Source organism: Priapulus caudatus, unplaced genomic scaffold, assembly GCF_000485595.1.
Source record: "Priapulus caudatus unplaced genomic scaffold, Priapulus_caudatus-5.0.1 Scaffold438, whole genome shotgun sequence".
NCBI classification, from domain to species: domain Eukaryota; kingdom Metazoa; phylum Priapulida; class Priapulimorpha; order Priapulimorphida; family Priapulidae; genus Priapulus; species Priapulus caudatus.
In genome coordinates, this window is record NW_014577499.1 from 107,531 (window position 1) to 131,159 (window position 23,629).

The following is a 23,629-nucleotide window of genomic DNA, read 5'->3' on the forward strand; positions in this document are numbered from 1 at the left end:
GGCTGTCACCACGTATGCAGTCGTAGCAGTGATTGTCAGTGTGCTGTGATGCATCGAGGAGATGACGATTATAGTTCCGCTCCACCTACATCCAAGAATAGGAACCCTTATAGTCTGCGCGCACTGTTGCCATGTCTTCTGCTGTTGTTAAGCCGCTGCTGTTACTGACCCTTGCTCGAACATAAACCGATAGGTAAAATATTATATTTAGGCCTATATACGCATTTATGTTTAAAAACATTATTTCAGGCTTCCGCCATTGTGCATGTTGCTATAAAAATCAGTAGGATATATTTGTCTCTAATTTCGCTCAACATTCCGGTATATACGTTTTACTAATACGATTATATTGTAAATCAATATTTGCTAGTGCGGCAGTACGGTATAATCTGAGACAATTTCATACTATTAAAATGCGCTTTTGATTGCTATACGAAATAAAACGTCAATAAATTTCGATCACTTAAGCTATAATCTTGCCATTATGCGGTCATACATACTACATTTGTGTATAATATATACCGTACAATGAGTACCACAATGTACCGGTACTACGTCTAACAGTACAATTTGCGAGTTTTTTTGCGACGATCTCTAGATGACTTTGATGCGACTTCTCTAGTTTTATTTTGCAAAAGAACACTGGCACATAAATAAGATATTCATTATTATTATCACTTTCCTATAATATGCTAATTATTTTTGATAACTTGTGATCGACGTTCATTTCTCAATAATTTTATACGCAAATATACACTTACACGTTGCTCCAACGTGTCTGACAGCAGATTCGCATCTGCAGCTATCAAAGCTATCATCCTAAGCATGGAAATTCATTCTCACCTCACTACTGTCCATCAGTCATGCGAATTAACACGCTCACCATCTTCATTAACTTATAGCTATCGTCATCGTCGTCCTTATAGCTATCGTCATCGTCGTCCTTATAGCTATCGTCATCGTCGTCCTTGTTGCAGTCACACGCGGATTCGTCACAAGCATTTTATAATAAGTTCCATTATTAATGAATAAATACAAATCTTTTATATTCACTACCAAATTTATAATGTTTATGTAGGCCTACTCTATATCTCCTATTACCTCTACGGTTATGGAGTCTAATATACACGCTGAGTCGACTGCTTCTCTATACACCGTCTGCAAGGATACACAACAGAACGAGACAGACATATTACTCTGATTATAATAAATTTGTATTACTTCATTATCATGCTCATCGGGTTTTGTTTCTTCATCAGATCCTTGGTTAGCGACATCGGCGTGGCACGGGGTAAGCAGGTAGGTGGCAGAAACCCGATAGGGCAGATGCACGTGTTTGGAGCGATGCAGGCGCCCCCATTTAAACAAGGCTGTTCGCATACGGCTGCAAGAAACGATACGTTACGGGTCACAAAAATGTACACGTCATCACATCACACGCGAGTCAGCGGCATGATACGTCCCCACGATATTCCCTGACAGACTGCCATGCTATTGCTGATGTATGTAGCTATCCAAATCTGACCGCTTCTCGAGGTAACATAATAGATTCTATGTTTGTATTCGCAGAGGTTTTAACGCGTCGTAACGTTGGGTCAATAAACGATAGAAAGAAGCGTCGCGTAAAGAAACGGCCACCAGGCGGACAATCGGTGTAAGATCAGGGTTCCCCAGCATTACCTCGCCACCTATGACACTCGTTCTCCTGTTCATCTAGTATAGACTATCTACGATACACGAGAGATAGCAGGCGGTGTCTACAGGAGCAGAGAGACTTACGTGTTTCACAGCGCGGTCCGGAGTAGCTGCTTGTGCATCTACAGCTGTACGGCGAGACGCAGTGGCCGCCGTGGAGACAAGGTAGCACACAGACCGGCTGCCGGCAGGTGGGGCCTGTCCACCCGGACTCACACACGCAGCGGTTGTAGGATGTGCACACGCCACCGTTGTGACATCCTCCTTTACAGTACGCTGCAACGACACGTATATATGTCATGCCATGCCGAGACGACGGCGGATCAGATATACTGCCTGCGCTGTTTGTCTCGCCAAAATTCAATGACCAAGTATTTCCTTTCTGCCGCACCGTTGTGTTTGTTTCTGAGGCATGTTTTTGTATCTTCCTGCATTACCACAGTTTCAATAAAATATAATGCTAAATAAATACGAAATCTATTTACTACCAAAGTCTTAATGTTTCTCTACTCTCTTTCGCCTATTATTGCCGACAATTTCCTGTAAATGCCGTGCAAATGCTCCTCTGCAACACACATGTACACCGCATGCACGCTGCCGCACACTGACACAAATATATATATATATGGTGTACTGTCCCCTATTACCCCCGCCCTCTAACGCTAGCTACGGGCCTCACATGTAAATATAATCTATTGTTAAGACATGCAGGCTCTAGTGAGCAGAGTGGAACTAATATTCTTGTGGAACACGCTTGGAAGGACAGAATGCATGCCTCAATTACTGTGCGTCCAACAACGAGAAACGTTTACGCTACTGAAAAAACCGAGTTTCCCAAGCAGGATTAACAATCCAGTGGGAGTAGCATGCGTCGACCAGTCGAGTTTACCTTGGCAAATTGCCGTGCCCGACCACAGCCGCGCCTCAGTGCATCGCAGCACCGTGCCACCAGAGGGCATCTTTCCGGGTGGACAAGTCGCTGTGACGTAGTCGCCTACGTAATAGGAGGTGCCGACGATGACGGCTCCATGATTGACAGGTGGACGGCCGCACGTCTCACCTGAGAACGAACCACCGATTATGCAGCCGCTTAGAAAGAGCAGACGCCAGCAATCGTGCTTCGGCCGGCAATTTATTTAATACTACGGACCTTTCTGAATACTTGGGGTTTTAGCGGCTTTTACGCAAGTTTCATAAAGCAATGCTAGCACGGCCCACATATCTCCGAGTTCTAAGGCGCCACAAGGAGACAGGAGAGATATTATCATGATATTATGTTATATTACACATTATTATTAATTATCATTGAGCCAATTATATAAACAGAAATCCCATTGTGCTCGTTTGCAACAATTAGGTGAGCTTATTGAGAGAGCAGGTGTAGTTACGGGTGCAGAGGCCATGAGGGCGCGTCCAGTTGCCGTCCGGTAGACAGGTGACAGATAGATCCTGTAGTGGTGTGTAACCGGGCTGGCAAGCGAACGTGACAGTCTCACCCTCGCGAAAGGCGGATCTATTTCCACCAAGAGCGCGCGGTGGAGTCGGAGGAGCCAGGCACAAACTTTCTGCACCTGTGTGCAATTCAAAAATAATAATAATAATATCAAATAATTATATAATAAAGTATGCACTATAGACATCCATCTTTAAAGTCATTCAAATTGCGATATTTGAATGACTTTAAATTGATAGTGATAGATAGGAAAATACGATTTATAACAGAAAGACAGATTGAATAAGATTAGCTAGGAATAGTCAACGAGAGAACTACTGCAAAGAGGATTTAAGTTCATTATTGTTTTACCATTATCACATTAGTATTATTCATTATTCTGCCGAATTAATGGCCGGCTGAATAATTTACCTAGCTGACATGCTGGCTGTTCCCCGCTCCATCTACCGTCGCGCTGGCACACGGCTGACGCGTTGCCTAGCAACTGAAAGCCATCCTCGCAAACGAACTTAATTTCGTCGCCGTAGTAAGTTCCCAGGTTGATGACGTATCCGTGTAAGAACTTGTCCGGCGGGATGCAGAACATTCCTGAAACATCTAAAATGATTTATCGCGTCTTATAACGTTACACACACAGGTGAAATAGAGGCCTGCTCCGCATGGCGTATACCCACGTACTGTGATACGCCATGTGGATGAAACTATAGCTTATTGTTCGACGCCATCACGATATAAAGTTGGCGATAAACTGATTATTAGCATTATAAGTGCGTATCATTGATGAAAATCGAACAATATGGTCCTCTATGTAACTTAAAACACGCCACTTTCACGTAAGAAAATAATACGTATCTATAATGATGGTCACGGAAAGCAATTTACTCTCTTGATTTTGATAACGTCGACAGAAAATCATTCATTTTACGCATGCATGTCGTCATGCAGTAAAATAGCGTAGACACACACGTACGGGAACATCTGGGGGTTTCTCCACTCCATCGTCCGGTGTGCAGGCAATGTCGGGTAGTCCTGCCAAGCAAACGGTATCCCTCGTCGCAGCTGTATACAGCCCTGCTCAAATACACAGATGACTCTATCCACAGCTTGCCAAACCTAGGAGCGATGGGCTCTCCGCAGTCTACGGGGACACAGTCGGGTAGGGAACCGCTCCACTGGCCATCCTGCCCGCACTGCATCGAGGATTCACCCGTGAGACCGTACCCACGTTGACAGCTATAGGTGACGATGCTACCGAAGGTGGTCGCGTTGTGTTTGACATTGCCATTGAGTAGGAGTGGCGGGGAGCCACACGACACGACAGTGCACGTACTGCCTTGTGGCGTCCACGTTCCATCTGCCATGCAGAACACCTTGGTAGGACCCTTGAGTATGTAGCCAGTGTTGCACACGTACTCGGCTTGGCTGCCGTAGGTTAACTGCTGGACGACAGTGCTGGCATACTCAATGATAGGAGGCCGCCCGCATAGAACAGGCTGACAGACAGGAGGCCAACCTTCCCAGCGTCCCGTGGCACTGCAGATGAGAACGTTGTCTCCGTAAAGCTCGTAACCGTCGCCACACGAGTAGATGACGAGGTCGTCAAAGAAATGCATCGACGACTGCGGGCGGAAGTTCCCGTGCTGGACGCTAGGTGGCTCGTCACACTGAATACGGAGGCACCTGGGTGCATCGGACCAAGTCATGTTTGGCTGGCAGATAACATCAGTGGGTCCATCCTGTACAAACCCGTCACTACAGCGATACGTCACGATGGCTCCGACTTTTGACGATGCTCCCGTCCTCACAGCACCATCAACTACGGGTATCGCGGGACAGACTGCTGGGATGCATGTTAGCAGAGAACTCAGTGTTCCGTCAGCCCCGCATGTTGCTGATGCGGTTTCATTTCCCGCCACGTACCCAGGCTCGCACGTCAGCATCACCCCATCACCAATGCTGATCGGCTCAGTGGCGTATATCAGTGTTCCATCGTCCACGTTCGGTAGCTGGCAGGTAACGGCAACACAGCGTGGCGTTGGAGTAGTCCATTTTCCACTTGGTAAACATTGTATCCTGAACGACCCGTCTGTTCTGTAGCCGTGTGTGCATTCGTAAGTCAAACTATCGCCAAATGCGAATTTATCGCCAGTTACAATAGCATACGGCACGTGTGCAGGCTTACCACAAGTTACCCTCTCACAAGATGGCGGGTTCGCATCCCAGACTCCATTCTCCCGACACACAAGCTTGCCTCGGCCTTCCAGCGTGTAGCCAAGATTGCACGAATACGTAACGGTCGTGTTTACAATATTGCGAGCGAAGCGAGAATGTTCTCCATTCGACACTGCGGGCAAATCTGGGCAGAGCGTCTGTACGCATTCTGGCACTGCGTTTGACCATGATCCATCATGATTGCAGATTCTCCTATACACGGACAAGCGTTTGCTATCAGTGATCCTGTTAATTAGCAGGTGGAAGCCATAGATGCAGGTGTAGGAAACTTCATCCCCGAACAGAAACGAGTCACCTTCAGTAATACCATTTGGCGTGCGACCTGGAGGAATGCAAGTGATGCGCTCGCATGAGGGTTCCTCACCATTCCATGTGCCATTCCCAGTACACGTACGGTTTCTTTGTCCCGACAGACGGTAGCCTGCCATGCATGAGTAGGAGATGGTCGTGCCAGGCTGGAGAGCGGTTGCTGCGCTTACTATCCCATTCTGTATGGCACGTGGTTTGGGGCACGTTACAAGGCCGCAGTGTCCTCCTTGTTCAAGCTCCTGCCATGTACTATTCGCCAGACATCTTAACTTTAGATTCCCAGTTACTTTATAGCCGTAGTTGCAGGCAATTGTAGCCGTTGATCCAAACTCGGACCCGCTGACCTGTATGAAGCCATTTTCAATCTTTGGGAGAACGTCAGCCTGACATCTTGCCCTGCCACACACTGGAAGTTTGTCGCCCCACGTCCCATCCTCTGAGCACTCGAGTGTACGAGATCCAAGCAGATCAAAGCCATGCGAACATTCGTAGCTTATGACGCTGCCTGCAGCTTGTGGGGTTGCAGGCAAGACGGGCCAACCGTTCTCAATCACAGGCGGGTCTGGACACGTGACCCTTTCACAAGATGGTTCTTCGCTACTCCAATCGCCATCTCCAGAGCATTCCCGCGTCGATGAGCCATTAAGCGCGTAGCCAGTGGGACATGTATAGCTGACTACTGAGCCATACACAGGGGATGTGTGTGGTGGAAGGTACGAGAGCAGAAGATCTGCCACTGCTGGGTCAGGGCAGTACACTCTATCGCATATGGGCTGAGTCGTGTTAAATGTACCATCGTCACCGCACAGCCTCACCCGTGCACCTACCAGCCGATAACCGATGTCACATTCGTACCATGTCAACATTGCCGGCACGACGTCGTGGTCGTGTGACATTGCTGCTCCATGCTCAATCTCCTCACTGATGCACACCACCTTCTCACACCTGGGTTCCAGCGCGCTCCACTCACCCGACATATTACATACCCGCGTTGCATCCCCAACTAACCTGTAACCAGCTTCACACGAGTACGTCACACTGTCCCCGTATGTGCCACTGCCGTCGACAGTTATGTACCCTCGTGATATTGCGTCAGGGTAGGCGCATGAGATGGGGAGACATTGCGGTTCTTCGTCTGCTTCCCATGTTCCGTTAGCAGAGCATGTGATCTGGAGAGATTCACGGCTTGGTGTGTACCCCAGCATGCATTCATACGTGACGGTTGCGTTAAACGTGAAAGGTGCTTTCGCGGTAAGCATGAGACTGTTACTGATGATCGGAGGGTTGTCACAGGTTACTACTCTACACAAACCAATAGTTCCCGTCCAACTACCGCCATCGCTACACGTCAGTGGCTCTGCATCATCAGTCCTGTACCCCTCGTCACAGACAAGCTGTGCATGAGAGTCGACAGTGTTGTTGTCGTAAACCCAGATGCCATTCTCAATCGCCTCTAAGATGGGACAGACAATGAGTTCGCAGTGCGGCAGGAATGAACCGCTCCAGCGTCCGTTAGCCGTGCAGATGCGCTGTCTACTGCCGCGCATTCTGTAACCACTAACACACGCGTAGGTGACGGTATCATTGACTCGGTATCTCGGTTTTAGTGCCACTACGTTGCCTCCTTGTATCTGTTGCGGTGTAACACAAGTGATCTCCTCACACACGGGCAGATCCGACGACCACATGCCCACCGAATCACACTGCAGTTGCGCCTCTCCCTTCAGAAGGTATCCTCTCTCACACGAGTAGTTAGCTAGACTGCCCACCACGTTATTCTCAATGTGGAGATATCCGTGGTTTGGTGGATATAGCATCGCGCACTCGATTGCGACACACTCTGGTGTCACATTGTCCCAGCTCTCATCCTTCTGGCACGTAAGCATTGACACGCCACTGATGCGGTACCCTGGCTCACACGAGAAGTTAGCAACACTACCAACTGCATTCCCATTAACATCAACAAGGCCATGAATCGGTGGACGTAGCGTGCTGCAGTTGTGCTTGATGCATACAGGAGCCACTGCATCCCATTCCCCGGTCAGTAGGCACGTGTGCACGGGTGCTCCACTAAGGCGGTATCCAGCATGGCACTCATACGTGATGCTGTCAGTATAAAGCAAACCGTCGTGACTGTATTCACCATTTTCGATTGACGTCGGTGCAGGGCAAGAGATTTCCCGACACACGGGTAACTCCCCTATCCACGTGCCATTCTCTGAGCATTTCAGGCCAGTGCTCGGTCCCACGTTGTAGCCAAGATAGCAACGATACTCGGCCATGCTTCCGTACATGAAGTTTGTGAGCGTGTTGATGAGAAAGCCATTGCTCACACTCGGCGGTGCATAGCAGTTCACCTCCGAGCAGTGACCACTTGGATTCGTCCATGTGCCGTCCTCGTTACACTGGATCGTGTCATCGTCGATGACCTTATATCCAGGATTGCATACAAGCGACGCTACGCTTTCGTACTCGTCGCTGTCAGTGTAATACGAGCCATCGGCGACTGCCGGCAGCTCTGCACAGTGAACGGCCATGCACGTCGGCGTGTCATAGCTCCACGTCCCGTCCGCATAGCAGATCAGCCGCGATCTCCCCACCAGTTGGAACCCCGGCTCGCAGACATACTGCACGTAGTTACCGACTTGATAGCGCTCTCTGCCTCCCCCCTGTATGCTGGCGTGCCGTACAAGGCTCGGCTTCACACAGAACACCTCAACACATCTTGGAGGTCGACTGCTCCATGTCCCGTCATCATGACACGATGCAGTTGCCGCTCCCTGCCGCATGAAACCTTTGTCGCAAGCGAAGAAGATAGTGTCACCAACGCCGACACCTGTGTGCGACTCCCTGCCATGCTGCGGAACCTGCGGTACGGTACACGTCATAGGGAGGCACTGTGACGTATGCACGCTCCACTGTAGGGTCTCTTGACAGGTGACCCAGCGCTTACCGTGAAGCCTGAAGCCACGATTACAGACGACCGCCGCTCTGCTGCCAACACGCGTGTTGTCGGTGACGTTGACGTGTCCGTTCTGTAGAAGCTGCATCGGTCGGCAGACGGCGCGTATGCATGACGGCACAACGCTGTCCCACTCCCCCGTGTCGTGACACGTCGTCAGCTTGTCGCCTCTCAGTACGAAACCGTCGTCACAGGAGTAATGTGAGCGGCCGCCTGCGATGGTTCCTTCCACGCGAACGCTTCCATTTTCGGGAGGTTGAGGACGCATACAGGAGACGAGGAGACAGAGCGGAAAGTCGGCACTCCATGTGCGGTCCACCTTACACAATAGGATGCCGTCCCCGAGCAGCTTGTAGCCAGGATGACATGTGAACACCGCGCGACTTCCAACGGCGAAGCCTCCCTCAACATGACCGTTGTCCAGCGCGGGGATGGGCGGACATTGCGGCACGCATCGTGGCTGCCGGACGTTCCACTTGCGATCAGGGAGGCATAGCAGAGTGACGTTGCCGACGAGTGTATAACCGTCGTCGCAGCGATATGCGATGCGTTCACCCGGGTGCAGACCGTCGTATATCGTGTGGCCATGCTCCAGCTCAGCAAGCAGGCAGCAGTCGGTGCTGCTGTTGATGCTGCTGCTGCATGCGGGGCAGGTAGGTGCCATGTTCACCCACCGCCCACTGTCGCACAGGTTAAACGGCATGCCCTTTGGCACGCCGCCAAAATGACAGATGTAGATGACGGTCGTGCCGTGTCGCCACGAGTGGTCGTCGCCAAACAGCTTGTAGAACCCGTTTGCGTCGACAGGTGGCGCCCCGCAGCTGGGTTTCTCGCACAGGGACGCCATTCCCGTCCACTGTGCTGCCATGTGCAGACAGCGTCTGTAGCGTTCCCCTAGCAACACGTAGCCGCTGTCGCAAACATACTCGACGACGTCCTCGTAAGCGACAACGCGACCTCCGGCGGGGTCGGCCGGAAGGTCGCACGGCAGGCCGACGTTCACACACGTCGCTGGCTCGGCCGACCAGGTGGCGTTGACGAGGCACGTGCGGTTGCGCACGCCATGGAGCTGGTAGCCGACGTTGCATCGTTGTACGGCGACGTCGTTCTCAACGCCTACACCGACGACGGCGACGGATCCGTCGGTGATGTTAGGAAGTGGTTCGCACAGAGGACCGCAGACTAGAACGTCGCTGGCCGTCCAGCCGCTGTCCTTGTCGCACCGTACGAGCGCGCTGCCGGCGATGCGGCCGTACCCCGCGTCGCACGTGTACGCTCCCTGCAGTAGCGTGTCGACACGCGAGATCCCCTCCGGCATCGCAGCGCCATCTACCGGCGGCTGGGCGTCCTCCTCCGTCACGTGGAGAAACCAAGTGAACGCTGCGTGAGCGACTATAGGTGGGACCGTACAGTCGACAACACACGCAAAATCTGCGGGCTCCCATGTGCCGAGCCTGTTAGAAAGTAATCCGTGCATTGTATATACTACTATATACATACTACATTACTACATTACATAAGAGTTGTAAGTTATTGTCTGTCTGTTGTCTGTCTAAGTTGTTGTCTGTGTAAGTTGTTGTGTGTGTCTGTGTAAGTGTGTTGTGTCTGTGTGTTGTCTGTGTGTTTGTTGTCTGTGTGTGTCTGTGTAAGTGTGTTGTGTCTGTGTGTTGTCTGTGTGTTTGTTGTCTGTGTGTGTTGTTGTGTCTGTGTGTGTTGTGTCTGTGTTGTGTCTGTGTAAGTGTAAGTTGTTGTCTGTCTGCAGTCTCTTGTCTAAGTTATAAGTCTGAGTTATAAAGACAAATTATTACAAGTTAATAAAGACAAATTATATTTGTCTTTATTAACTCCTGATATTATAATACTACATTACATACTATCAGGAGTGAATAATAAAACGTGATTGTGAAACGTGTGCTACGCGTGCTTGTGATTCCGTGCTAGTTGTGAAATCAGAGCTTTGGGGGACGAATGGTGACAAACCTGCACGTGATCACGTGGGTCGTTGCTGTGAAGCCATGCTCACATGTTACTGCGGCGGTGCTGCCCTCTGTGTGCACGTTGTTCGCTGATGAGACTGATCCGTGTTCAATAACGGCTGGTATGGAACATGTCGCTGAAGCTAGAAATGCACATAGACGTTCAACGTGCATAGAGCGCCACCTGGTGGTACGACACTACTCGCAGCGGAATTGCGTGATAGTGATTCTACCGTGCGCAGTTACTTTAAGAAGTGCAGTTCTATGAAACGCAGACAATAAAACTAAAACATGATTCAAGATGCGCTGAAACTCAGTGGAATTTATCTGCTCTGCGCATCCTTCAAATGAAGCACTTGTACATCGATTTTGAAGTGACGTCACCTGTGAGAAGGTTCTTCGCTTGCAGTAAGCATAGCAACAGCAGGCTAACGTGCGCGTCACGTGTCCATGGAAACCACCGATGTGCGAATGTGCGTTCTCCCATTTTGCGGTTTATCTGGGAATTTATCAAATTAACCTACATCGACGAGTAATGAATACGTATGATAACATAATACTATGATAATACGGAGGAATAAAAATGAAATAATGAATGAAATAAACTCGCAAGATTGCACGTCACGATATCTATTAAGCCCAGCCGTAAAGTTACGTATATATAGTAAACCTCTAGAACTTCCACCAAAATCTGGAAGAGGTTCACAGATTCCGACGTATATATATTCGTAGCTGTAAAAAAGTAGTTATATAAAAGAACGTAACGAGAGATGGTAACGTTAGTACGAAGGGAATAACGACAGTCAAACGAAAAAAGACGAGGAAAAGACATAAAAACAAGAAAATAAAACGAAAAGTCGCGTTCATTGCCGGTGGATATTTGTTGCGAGACATATAACCACTAACTAGTAACGAGCGTCTATACTCGCCCATAAATGCTCACACGCGAAGAATAAATCAACATAGATTACGTTACAGTTTTACAGCCTACCGATACACATGCTGCGTCTCCTGCCCTGGTTTTACCGTTGCGCACATGGTGGACCGAGTATGTGGGGCAAAACTTTCTCTCGCGTGTTTCGCAGCATTCTCGCAGCGCTTGCTTCGCGTAACTAAGGGTTACCGCGCATACCTTAAACGTAAGAGCAACGTGACGCGCACAGACCGTAACTAATACGTCAGCCACCGGCCGTGGATTACCCCCGCCGTCATGCGACAGACGAAACAACGATGACGCGGCAGTTGACGTGAAAACCGCGTGATCCAGAGACGCGCGAAAGAATAAATCCGCGTTATCATCTCAGCAGGAGTAAGATAATATAGGATCCTATATCCTAGGATCCTAATATAGGATCCTATATTATCTTACTCCTGATCTCAGTAGATCAGTTTATCACGTCAGGTTGCGGCGACTACGACCACTCCCGTGCTACTCACGCGTACTCTCGTCATGTATGCGATATGCGCGGGTTGTTCACCTTGCTCCTGTCTATCAGCGCACCCCGTTATACCAGCAACTCACGTCTCCTCACCTTACCTTATATAGAGCCTGCTCACAACCGTACACAACCCGACAACACAGGTATATATATATATGAGGCGGACAGCAGCGCACTAGTGCGAGGAGCAGAGCGTGGGCGATGCATGCTCACCGCTCATGGCTGTTTGTGACTGTTGTCGTAAAGACAGGAGGCGGAGGGAGAATGCCTCAGGTTCGACCAGATGCTAACGCTGAGAGGGTCTATATGTCCCCCGGGGTACTGCCGGAACGTACCCTGGGTACGGTCCGGTATACCAGAACGTACCCTGGTATACTATCTAATATGCCGGACCGTACCTCGCCTACTCCACTAACGAGTCTAGGGAGTCGCCTACGCCTACTCCCTAACCCTAACCCTAACCCTAACCCCAACCCTAACCAGGAACAATTCAGTCGTTGTCCATGCAACAGTGACAGGCAGGTATATCACCAACTATACAGGAAACCACCCGTTCATCGCCACCTGTGTCGCTGCGATAGAGTTCTCTCATAGCTATCTTTCTCTCGGTGTGTTTCGTTCTCTCTCTCTCTCTCTCCCCTTCTCTCTCATTTTCTCTCTCTCTCTCTCTCTCTCTCGCTCTCTGTCTCTTTCTCTCTCTTTCTCTCTCTCTCTCCCCCTCTCTGTGTGTGTGTGTGTGTGTGTGTGTGTGTGTGTGTGTGTGTGTGTGTGTGTCTGTCTGTCTGTGTGTGTGTGTCGCCCTGTTTCACTCTCTTTCCCCCCACTCTCACTCACTCGGGGAATTCTCGGATTATTCCCGCCCGTGACCTAACCACGCAGTTCTTAATGTTCTCTTCACGATGCAGTGACTCTATCGCAGATCACCTTCTCCTGATCTTACCTGTGCTAGCTGGCAGCCACACCTCGCCCCTTTCTCCCCCCATTCCCACCACCTGCTCACACATGCCTCCTCCTCCTCCTCCTTCTTCTCCTCCTCTTCATCCTCATCCTCCTCCTCATGCTGGGGCGCGAGTGCAGCTGTGCTATCTCTCGCCATCTCCGCGCTTCAATGGTCGGATTTGTTGACGTGCGCGGCACCTAAGGAACACCCGCCGGCGCGAATGTTTTTGATGACGTCATGCGTGCAGACTACGAGCGGAAATGTATACGAACGTCTAGCGGGGGTCGGTGCGGGCGCGATTCTTGTTTTAGTCGTAAATTTGAAAAGATTTACTAACGTGTCGGGGAGGCCTGCCGACGTTGGAGACCGGCATGTGCGCGCGCATACTCGCCCCACCTATACATCTACTCTGTCACCTGAAATGCGCGGGTGAAGCGTGCGTGGAGTCATACCTTCTAACGCCGTCTATAGCCTGGCCTGTGTGCGTGCATATACGTGCACGCGCGTGTAGAGTTATTAGGTGTGTGGGAAGGGGTAGGAAGAAGGTGCGATCGCTATACAAACTGCGCGTGCACTCAGCTGTATTTGTGCAAGACCCACACATCGATCACGCACTGACGCCTTACATAGACGCGCATTAACGGGGTCGTAATGAATAATACTCGTTCGCTTCACGTGTACGTCGGCAGCATTATGTTACGCATACATTACAAACACGCCGGGGCGGGTTCGACTCGGTTAAAACTGGCAGCACTCTGACTGGATACGTGAGACAGAGGGAAGGCTGTGTGTGATAAGTGTGGGTCAATTAGTGATGGAGTGATGGGGTGGGTGAGAGAGAAGTCGGTCCGTCCGCCCGTCCGTCCGTTCGTCCGTCCGCCCGTCCGTCCGTTCGTCCGTCCGTCCGTTCGTCTGTCCGCCCGTCCGTCTGTTCGTCCGTTCATCCGTCCGTCCGTCCGTTCGTCCATCCGTCCGTTCGTCCGTCCGTCCTTCTGTCCGTCTGTCTGTCTTCCTGGCATTTTTGTTATAGACTTGAACGTGAACGGGTTATCTATAAAGTTTAATATAGTTTTAATACTTGACTATTTAAGTTTACTTGTACTTAATGTTACTTGTGGTACTTACATCACGAGTCTGCAGGTATCTCCAAAATTACACACCAAGTGTGCAATATTTCTTAGCTGTACAATACAAGCGCTATTACGTGATGCGCCTTTACACGTCAATAAACAATAATAAACATTCCGTGTTTATCTAGCGTTTTGCATTCACTAGAAATGATTCAAACAACTTTGACTTTAAGATAACCATCGCCGCGCCCTTGGATATTCGATACACAGGAGACGCTCCCATCTGAAGACCCATCAAGACGGCCGCTGCTAAAGGTACTGAGGCCGTCGCTACGTGTGTGTAGGTAGATTCGGTGAATGACACCTCTTAGAACGACGGATAAGTAGAATTCTATCCTAACACTCCCATGAATGGTATTAAACCCCCGCTGCTGCTATTGCGTTCTCAGAATTCGTCGAGGCGCTATTATCATCCGATTAAAATGCAAGACGTGCGCTTAGTTGGAACTGGGCTGCTTATATATTGGTATTAACCAACATCAGATGGCGCTGCGATACCACTCGACCCTTCCTTGCCGCATATTTTATTAAACTTCGACTAGCATATTAGCAAGTAATACAGGGGATAATACAGCTTGTCGCGTACTGTAGCATATATTATACGCACGTAAAAATGATATAGATATCATCTAATTATAGACAAAAATCTATTATTGTGTCGGCATATGATGTTTAGACAACGTTTTACGCTTGAATATTTGTTTAGTGGTTTCCGGTTAATTGCGGTGTTTTTACTGTTGCAAGGCCTCCATCTATACACAGTGGCGTAGTTAAGGGGGCCAAAGGGGGCCATGACCCCCCTGTTGATTCGAAAGTGAAAAAAAGAGTTGTTCTACTAAAAAGAGAATTGTCGTAGTCAGAATGAAGGCTGTACATCTACTCAAAAGTGCCTCAAATACCATCTCCTGCGATCTACATTTTCAAAATTTTCTGGCGGAGGACCCCCATACCCCACCTCTGTTTTTCACCCCCTCCTTGGAATCCTGGTTCTGCCACTGAACAGTTATATATCTTGGGAGCAGAGAACAACGAACAAAAATGTCGTCTTTTTTGCATGGCCCCCAAAACAAAGATTGCAGAGCTGACAGGTGGGGGAGCGTAACGTGTGGAGAGGGAGGCGAACGAACCATTAAAATATAGTGATCCACAAGTATTAAACCATAAAATAGTCATCCACTATTTTGCGCCGTTCGCTGTTTTTCTCCCTCCCCTTTCTAAAATCCTGGCTACGCCACTGTCTATACATTAATATATCAGTGCGCAGTGTCAGCGACATAACGTCTGTTCATTTTACGTTTATTTGGTTATTTATTTTACCACTATGGTATTATCTTTCTTTATTCTCCTTGCATTCCCTCAAGATCTTACTAGGCAGAATAATGCAGTTTGTCTTATTGCAAACCCTCGACAACGTCTTTTATTGATAAATTTATTTTAAAATCAAATACACTTTATAGCATATAATAGCATACTAGTTATACCGATGTTGCCATATAATCGACAGACGTTCCCGTGCTATGGCATTACAACTTTATTCTATACAACAATTTTACACGTTCACAAGCTTGCACACTCAGCTGTTGCTTCTTATGGAGAAAAGTTTGCTGTCTTGTCATCAATCTTCCATCTCAGAGGAACGGCAAGAAACAGACCGTCTGGTCAGTTACCTCCCTTCTCAGGAGAAGGAGTCACTAGTTTGAATGTCTTGTCACCCATATCGCATCTCAGGAGACGTGCAGGATGGCGGCGGATCCACGAAAACATGAACGTTACGTATATAGTTCGATACTGACCGCTCCTATCTCAGGTATCTCTTTTCCCTTCCGGACCTACAATGTCACTCATGCACGCGCGTGCCACCGCCGCACGGCGCCACCGTGTCCTATCCACGCGCGCATGCGCACGGCTGCTCCTCGCGGCTACAATGAATCAGGGCTTCCGTATCCACTCGACGCTGCGTCCTCGATGCCAGCGCCGCGGTGCGGCGGCGGGTAGCGTGCGGTAGGTTTGGCGTGAGTGGGTGCGTACGAACATACGGGTACGTTGGAGAACAGGACACACTCCTCGTAGTCGCACTCACACAATATCTGATTGTCACGCAGGTAGAAACGGTCACCGACACAAAACCTACAAGGACAACGGTGGGCACTATATAGATTGCATGCAATCACGGTACAGAATAGTGCATTATAGTGTATATACAGTATATGTATGTATGTATATATATATATATATATATATATATATATATAATATACAGTAGCATGTCACACACAGTACATACACTCTACATCCAAGCTTAGTCGTACTATACAGCCACGTTCTCATTATCTTCATGTACGTTTACTTCTCGTAACGATTAGTGCAAAATTATATATTTGTCCCTGCTGAATATCGTGCAGTGTTCGTTAATCTTGTATTGTGAGTACAGACCATGGCCCAAAGATGGCTAGGCGTGCTCTCTAAAGCTCACATGTGTAATAATTAAATATAGGATTAATTAAGTCCTAATAATATAAGAGGTATAATCCGTTCATTTAGTAGTCGCTGCTCATAATAATAATATTATAATAAAATGTAGAGCCGTCAATTATTCTAAATGCAGCAGCTTCGCGCATCTAATTTTAATACATTAATTAGTAGCTTATTAAGTATTTGCTAGTCTAGTAGGGGAAATTAGCGTTTGGATGCGCATTGTGAGCCTTTAAGCCTAATCTCCACCTCATTCAAAACCTATAGCTAGTCGGAAGCAATGTCATGCGAATGTATGTATTTACTAAGGATCCTACCACAGTTATATGTTTGGGGAATATTTGGTAATGATGAGTATATACTGACAGACCGAATGACACCTTGGCACTTTTGTTGTACGCGTAGCTTTGCTTGTGAGCACTCGGCAATCATTGTAAATGTAGGTGACTTAGTTGGCATTACGCGCGAGAGCAACATATGATTCTCTACTTGCTATTTGCAGTACGTCTGGGATTGTAACTTATCTGTGATTGCAGCTTACCTGTACTTGCTACTTACTTGTGTTTACAGCTCACCTGCGCTTAATTGCTACTTACCTGTGTTTACACTGCTGGCAGGCGAAACATTCCAGGTGATAAACATTGCCGCCGGCTCGCATTACCATCTCGAACGCAGGTATCATCTTTGCGCAGGCGGAACAGTATCCGGTTGCACCAAAGAGCCTGAAGTACACACGGACCCGTCAGTCATCGTACGCACAGTAGCATTAGTGCCACATGTCACTGACTCGCATCGCATTAGACAGTCCATCTTAATCTTATATATATATAACTTGGTTAAAAAATTTCCAGACAGCAACTTACCAGCTAAAAGAGAAATGAGTGGGACACCTGAGAGTGACTCCAACAGATCCACTACTCTGTCTCTGCAACGGCAAAAATCACAGACTTAGCAAATTAGCTTTATGCATATATGCCTTTCAGCGCTATTCTTTCCATCAAAAAAAAATGGTGCCTCCATTAAATAAATTTGCAGAACACAATACATATACAGTCAGCAGTCGTATAGACTCAACAGTCCCAGTAGCTTCAGAATAATCATTAATAATAATAACAGGATGGATAAAAAACAAAAAAAAGGAAACACATAGCACAGAGCAGCGAGTGAGTGGATACTAGATGAAAACCCGGGAAGTGCAACAACCACCATACCACCATCGACCCCCCCACCCCCATGACCAAATTGCACACCTAACGTTGCTAGTGCAAGTACCTGGTGAAGTGGTCATAGAATGGTGAGCGCAGGAGGTAGGAGAGCAGCAGTAGTTGTCGCCTGTTCAGCTCTGTCTGCTGGTGTTGGGCCCTCTCTCCTTCCCGGTGAAGAACCAAGAGGCTACGATAACAGAAAAGAACCGAGAATCGTCACACGGCACTGTGACATGGCAGAGACTGACACCAACACTGATGATTACTGCGACATTGTATTTACTGTTATTTTTTACATTCTTTTCACTTATTATGTTGACAGATGGCGCTACCACACAGTGCTTGTTACCCGAGTAGCATTTAGAAAACTACAGATGCAATCTAACCTCGCAAGAAGTTGTTAGTTCAACACAGATCAGCCAGGCTTAGAAACACCTGGGTAATATCAGCAAGACAATAAGAAATTCTGTGGCAACAAGGCTATACTTTGACACTGTCGATCCATTAGTGAATGCTAACCTCAGCACATCCATCAACCCTGCCAGCATCCACGGCTTCCATGAACTCCTCCCAAACAAGTACATGCTTGTCACTGCCAGAGAACATGCTAAGGAAATGCTAAATCCACTCACACATCTTAGACTGACTTAGGTAAGTTTCGCTGCCAGCCATTGAAGTTATTTGGAACCAGATCTTATCGTTAAACATTGTCATCAATCTTTCATAATCTATACCACCTTTATCAGAGGAGTTAGAGGACTTGGCGAATGGAAATGGAATGGAAAATATAACGTCAAAGTTTTGAAAGTAATACAAAGGAAACGTGTAAGCAGAGAAGATTTTTACTGCAAGGATACGGTGAGTTAGTGGTCTCATTATGTGAAGACTTTCTCCTGCAATCGTCTGTGATGAGAGATGTGCATGCTCCGTCATTGATGATGCAACCCTCGTGCGTTTGGGAACACGCCACTCTCTGTAGTTGATAGGTGGAGCTAAAATGAAAACACATTCCATGCAGTTGTCTGGGAAAAACATCTCTCTGGATAGGCACCCATGAGCAACATATACCATAGAGTTACAATGCATTTCTCTACTCCTCAACTGCTACCATGACTCCTACTTGTGCTGCCACTGCTGATGACAAGTGTGGCCCGACATCTACCTTACTACTCATACATGTCTGTGACAAACACCTGCTCCGATACAAACTCACATGAAGCCAAGCTTCTCATCAGACGACCAGAGCTTTTCAGCTCAACCACAGACTCCGCGGCGGCAGGCGTGCTGCCACTCTGATCCCTGGCACCCTCTACCAGCTTCAGCCGGTCGACGGGGGGAAATGGGGGGCTCGGCTGGACCGCAGACTTATAGTGGAGTAGTAGCAGGAAACGCAAGGTTGCTCTGCAAGAATGACGGCCACACGTATCATATTACATAATTATACAATACTTAACGACAATAGAATATTTTGTGGAGAGCCGGTAGATGTTCGAATGGGAATTTCATGTAACTGATAACCCAATTTAAAAAATTCAAAACTGATAACATTTTCCTAGGCACAAATAAAGTGTGAATATAACTTGGTTTAAATACTCGGTAATTTAAACCATAAAGTTAATGAAGGACAATCCTCAAATGGTTTAACTATTCATGACTTTCGCTTGCTATAATTTTTTAATCATTAAATCAGTGTATCATGTGACTATCTGTAGTAATTTACTTTGCTAGTTGCACCACCACAACGATAAACCACTTGGCCGCAGCACCACCCAAGCGTTCAAACGACATCTCCAAAAAGACCTCGACATATTCCAGCACTGTCAGCCATTGCTTCAGTCTCTCTGCATTACCAGCCTGTTAGCAAAATAGAGGGTGACCAGATTAATACAAAATTCAAGCACATAAATACATAGAAAAACAAACCATAGATTCAAATTAAGGTCAGATTACATAATTGCCATTAGGTATATATATATACACAGTGGCGCCCGCAGATAGAAGCACTGGAAGCACAGTGCTTCCAGTAAATTTTGGGTTAGACAATTTTGTTCCTACATTTTGTTCCTAAATCTCTCTCGCAAGACTCACCAGATCTCCAGATGTCTACCATTCAAAGATTTTCAGGGGGGGCATGCCCCCAGACCCCCCTAGCATGCAGCGCGCCTACGGCGCTTGCTTTTAGAGACATTGGAATAACCACGTGGCAGGAAGTGGAAGCAGGAAACAACAGAATAACGTAAAAATAGGGGGAAAGAGCAGCATCGCCAGGAGCATGTATAGTATGAATCCGAAATTCTTGCCAGAATCACATGCACGGAGATAAAAGTTCCGTAATTAAAAGGTCACGTGACAGGAAATGGAAAGAGTGAAGAACATAATACCTTAAATGTAAAGCGTTCACTTGTTGACGGCAGGTTATTTATACCTTGTTAAAATTACGGGACTGTACATGATACATACTTGAGCATGCATCGTACCGGATGAGAATAAAAACACATTAATTTGTTTTCATGCATTCTTGATCAGGATCGTACGCATATCGATATCACCGCTATAGCTTTGCTACGGCTGGCGGCGCTATAGCGTGCGGGTGTTCCTCAAGAAATATTCAGCGAATATATGTATAAAGAGCTAATCGAAACCTATGCGTCCGTCAACAACGGGTATTGCACTTGCACAAATAGCCGCGTTTAAGGCTGTTTTCACGAGATTGGGTTGCGGATAGAAAGCTTGAAGGGGAAACAGGCACGCAGCAGCAGACGACAAAAACAGTGGTTCTCTGCACTTACGTTATAGCCGTGGCGCGCGAGCTTACACAAGCAGCGAAACTCGCCGGAAAATATTGGCGTAAGCTGCGACGTGATCAAATGTTAAATAGCGTAGATTAGCCACGCGTTGGGAGCTCGCAGCACAAACCTACGACGTGATTAGTCAAATACAAACACCACGTGCGTTTGTATAAACTTCGTTAGCTAATGAAAACAGAGTAGGGCCAACACAGCGGACTTCGCCATGGATTATTTTGCCGTGGCCGCTGCAAGCATCACACGCATCAACAGCCGCTGCACAACTAAAGCAACGACAGCTGCCGCATGTGGGAAAGGGTTAAAGTCGCACGCTGACGTGGGTTTACGAGTGGTACGTAAGCCAAACACCGGCACCTGCATCGGTGCAGCGCGTGACTGTGTAGGCATTCGTGTATGCGGACGCGACAACGCTATTACGTACGGCATGGGGGAAGCGTTGCTAGGGACGCGACAGGTGCGCCGCATCCCCGCACCTCAGCGTAGAAGACGAGCGGTGTGTGTGCGGGGCGGGCGGGCGAGAGACTCTTGCGCGATGTGTGAATGCCCTTCTATTCCTCAGCGCGCACATGCCGAGCAACACTTTGAGACTTCACACGGATCTCTAGCCGCCGCCGCAGCAGCAGCATCTCACAGCGACACCGGATACGCAACGCAGAATTAATAGGGGAATGTCTTTAATAATCTTAAACTAACAGCGACTAAACTGAACACGCAGCAGATGCAGCGCGCGGCAGGGAAGCAGCGTGAGATTCGTCGATGTTGAGCACATCTCGCGGGCTTCCGTGCCGCAAAACACGTGAAAGATGAAAGCGGATGCTCCGTAATTAGGAGCGAGGGGGGCCATGCGTGTCTACAACTCAGCACCCCTCCCGATGATTGCAAACATGCGCCGATTATAATTAGTTGCCGCTAATGCACGACTTGCATGGTTCGGGACGGCAAATAGAAACGTGTCAGTGGTGTCCTCTGTCGGCTGATATTTTAATTACATTTACTTGTATTATATCATTACCTTTGTTTGCTAGCATTGAGAGTATGAGGTTCATTGTGGTGAATCTGATTGCAATATAAAGGAAGGGGAGAGAGTAAGGGCAAGAGAGAGAGAGACATAAGGGTGAAGAAATGGCGATAAATATACACAAAAGATGCCAACTTCATACAAGTTTACATCATTATATTTTATCACTGGGAACAAAACAATTATTTTAAAAACTATACTGCATTCATAATCAAACGTATTTATTTGCAACTACTAATCTGTTTTACTCTATTAAGCAACAACTCAACAAAATTACACGCAACATTGACTAAAAATTACCACAAAACATTTCCACGCACAGTAACGTGATTCCTCAAACATGATTCCTTAGAAACAAGTAAACTCCTACACTAACCACACTGCCAGCGATGGCGCTATAACCTCCGCCAATTACTACATACGTTTTCAATAATATCCACATGGAATCAAAGTGCATAATTACGTGCAGCATGTGTGAGTGCTTTTAATACAGGAGGATGGGCGGTGAATCACTCTTAATATCACAGATTCGTCACATATGTTTGGTCTGCTATCTGGTAAACCATGATTCAGCTATGTATTAAGAGAGAGAGAGAGAGAGAGAGAGAGAGAGAGAGAGAGAGAGAGAGAGAAGAGAGGGTGTGTGTGTGAGACAGATATCATAGACGGAGGTCTGCCGCGGGGATCAGCGGCTATCGCACGGGGCAAGCATAGCAGCCGATACTCACGCTCAGTTAACAGATTTCAGTATAGCATATCACGCACGAACGCAGCGCCGAAGGACATGCAACTGTTTATTGCCGCTGTTTATGCCACGTTTATTTGGAGGAAACTAATAGTTATAAATAAACACACTTACTGACGCGTTGCTGCTAATAAGTAGATGTAATGGGTCTCTGTTCTTCGCTCTACCAGTAAATAGTTTCGCGCCACAGCACATCGGTGACGTATAGACACGCCCGTACATCTATTGGCAGTCACAGCAGAAACTTTACTGCCTGCAGAAATGTTCCGAAACCTATTTACAGCTCGCTTCCTTCACTTAGAATTGGCACCGATTACAGCAGTTATCTTACCTTAAATGCGGCGTGTGTGCGCGCAGGCAAACCCGTCTATGAATGCCAACTGATGGTGTAGAGATTATCACGTGATAATTCGCATTGTTACAATCATCATATTTCATATAGTGACACACGTAGAATCCCCGCATCCGTGGTGACGTCACCACCACCGTATCTCTCACAGCGTCAAATCACAATATATATCACAACGTCACATGCAACCACTGCTATATCTAATAAGCTATTACTGTTTCTCGGCCATCGCATTTTCATGGCCACCGCGCTTTCACAGCGACACGACCAACGTATCTTTAGAACCAAATGGTTTTTGTTTTACAAAATAACAACCACGGCATCGGTGAAGAGTCACACACCGACCGTACCTGCGAAGCGAGCGTCACACACCCCCCGTATATTCACGCGCGCAGTCACGAGCACAATATATTCACAGCGACACACGCACCGTGTCTTTACAGAGTCACACCTGCCGTATCTTTACAGAGTCACACCTGCCGTATCTTTACAGAGTCACACCTGCCGTATCTTTACAGAGTCACGAGCACCGTATCTTTGCAACGAAGCATCCACCGTATCTATGACAACGCAACAAGCACCGTATCTGACAGCGATACTGCTCCGAGTCTCTGAGCGTACGGACTCGGCTGTTCGCCTGCGAGAGAGCGGACCACCACTGCCGCGCGTGCGCGTCGACGCGTAGCTAAGCCGGAGAATGACGGAGAAAGACGAAGGCACCACTATTATCATCTCGGCTCCCACGTACGCCGTCTGCTCTCTCACTCTCTCACTCATCGCTGGGGAACACTGTTTTAGTTAAGGTTTATCACGCCACGAGAGTGCGGAATAGCGGGGTACGCGGTACGTGCAAATATACAACATACCATATTAGTAAAACACACATAGTCAAAACGG

General features: G+C 47.8%; 3 protein-coding genes and 1 long non-coding RNA gene across 5 annotated transcripts; all 4 read right to left on the bottom strand.

Annotated features, from left to right (window-relative positions):
- Nucleotides 1–449: 449 nt before the first annotated feature.
- LOC106810410 (sushi, von Willebrand factor type A, EGF and pentraxin domain-containing protein 1-like) lies at nucleotides 450–9,435 on the bottom strand. 2 transcript variants are annotated; one of them, XM_014813762.1, is made up of 6 exons: nucleotides 4,119–9,435; nucleotides 3,560–3,736; nucleotides 3,084–3,266; nucleotides 2,585–2,755; nucleotides 1,780–1,971; nucleotides 450–1,384 (listed from the first exon to the last, which is right to left on the bottom strand). In XM_014813762.1, exons 1-6 carry the CDS (start codon nucleotides 9,352–9,354, stop codon nucleotides 1,218–1,220), a joined length of 6,126 nt encoding a protein of 2,041 aa, XP_014669248.1. In that variant the 5' UTR covers nucleotides 9,355–9,435; the 3' UTR covers nucleotides 450–1,217. The 2 variants fall into 2 exon arrangements, with proteins under 2 accessions (XP_014669248.1, XP_014669247.1); XM_014813761.1 differs by having other exon boundaries at nucleotides 3,560–3,745.
- A 531-nt stretch (nucleotides 9,436–9,966) lies between these two features.
- LOC106810402 lies at nucleotides 9,967–11,106 on the bottom strand. The gene is made up of 3 exons (XR_001394012.1): nucleotides 11,012–11,106; nucleotides 10,632–10,770; nucleotides 9,967–10,105 (listed from the first exon to the last, which is right to left on the bottom strand). It is a non-coding gene; the product is annotated as an uncharacterized LOC106810402 (long non-coding RNA).
- A 4,415-nt stretch (nucleotides 11,107–15,521) lies between these two features.
- On the bottom strand, nucleotides 15,522–17,332 carry LOC106810409 (LIM domain only protein 3-like). Its single transcript, XM_014813760.1, has 2 exons — nucleotides 17,205–17,332; nucleotides 15,522–16,263 (listed from the first exon to the last, which is right to left on the bottom strand). The coding sequence occupies exons 1-2, from the start codon at nucleotides 17,288–17,290 to the stop codon at nucleotides 16,056–16,058; spliced, it is 294 nt and encodes a 97-aa protein (XP_014669246.1). The 5' UTR covers nucleotides 17,291–17,332; the 3' UTR covers nucleotides 15,522–16,055.
- A 42-nt stretch (nucleotides 17,333–17,374) lies between these two features.
- Nucleotides 17,375–19,693, bottom strand: LOC106810397 (peroxisomal membrane protein PEX16-like). Its single transcript, XM_014813743.1, has 7 exons — nucleotides 19,534–19,693; nucleotides 19,027–19,214; nucleotides 18,671–18,805; nucleotides 18,333–18,405; nucleotides 17,881–18,000; nucleotides 17,472–17,533; nucleotides 17,375–17,394 (listed from the first exon to the last, which is right to left on the bottom strand). Exons 1-7 carry the CDS (start codon nucleotides 19,599–19,601, stop codon nucleotides 17,375–17,377), a joined length of 666 nt encoding a protein of 221 aa, XP_014669229.1. The 5' UTR covers nucleotides 19,602–19,693.
- Between the last annotated feature and the right edge of the window lie 3,936 nt (nucleotides 19,694–23,629).

Coding starts and splice junctions, on each gene's coding strand:
- LOC106810409 (XM_014813760.1), bottom strand. CDS start 17,290: ATGATACCTGCGTTCGAGATGGTAATGCGAGCCGGCGGCAATGTTTAT. Junction 16,264..17,204: donor TGCCAGCAGTGTAAACACAG/GTAAGTAGCAAT, acceptor TTGTCCTTGTAG/GTTTTGTGTCGGTGACCGTT.
- LOC106810410 (XM_014813761.1), bottom strand. CDS start 9,354: ATGCCGTTTAACCTGTGCGACAGTGGGCGGTGGGTGAACATGGCACCT. Junction 3,746..4,118: donor AGAAACCCCCAGATGTTCCC/GTACGTGTGTGT, acceptor AAATCATTTTAG/ATGTTTCAGGAATGTTCTGC. Junction 3,267..3,559: donor ACAGCCAGCATGTCAGCTAG/GTAAATTATTCA, acceptor AATTGCACACAG/GTGCAGAAAGTTTGTGCCTG.
- LOC106810397 (XM_014813743.1), bottom strand. CDS start 19,601: ATGTCGTTTGAACGCTTGGGTGGTGCTGCGGCCAAGTGGTTTATCGTT. Junction 18,806..19,026: donor GATGAGAAGCTTGGCTTCAT/GTGAGTTTGTAT, acceptor TTTTCATTTTAG/CTCCACCTATCAACTACAGA. Junction 18,001..18,332: donor GGGTTGATGGATGTGCTGAG/GTTAGCATTCAC, acceptor CTGTTATCGTAG/CCTCTTGGTTCTTCACCGGG.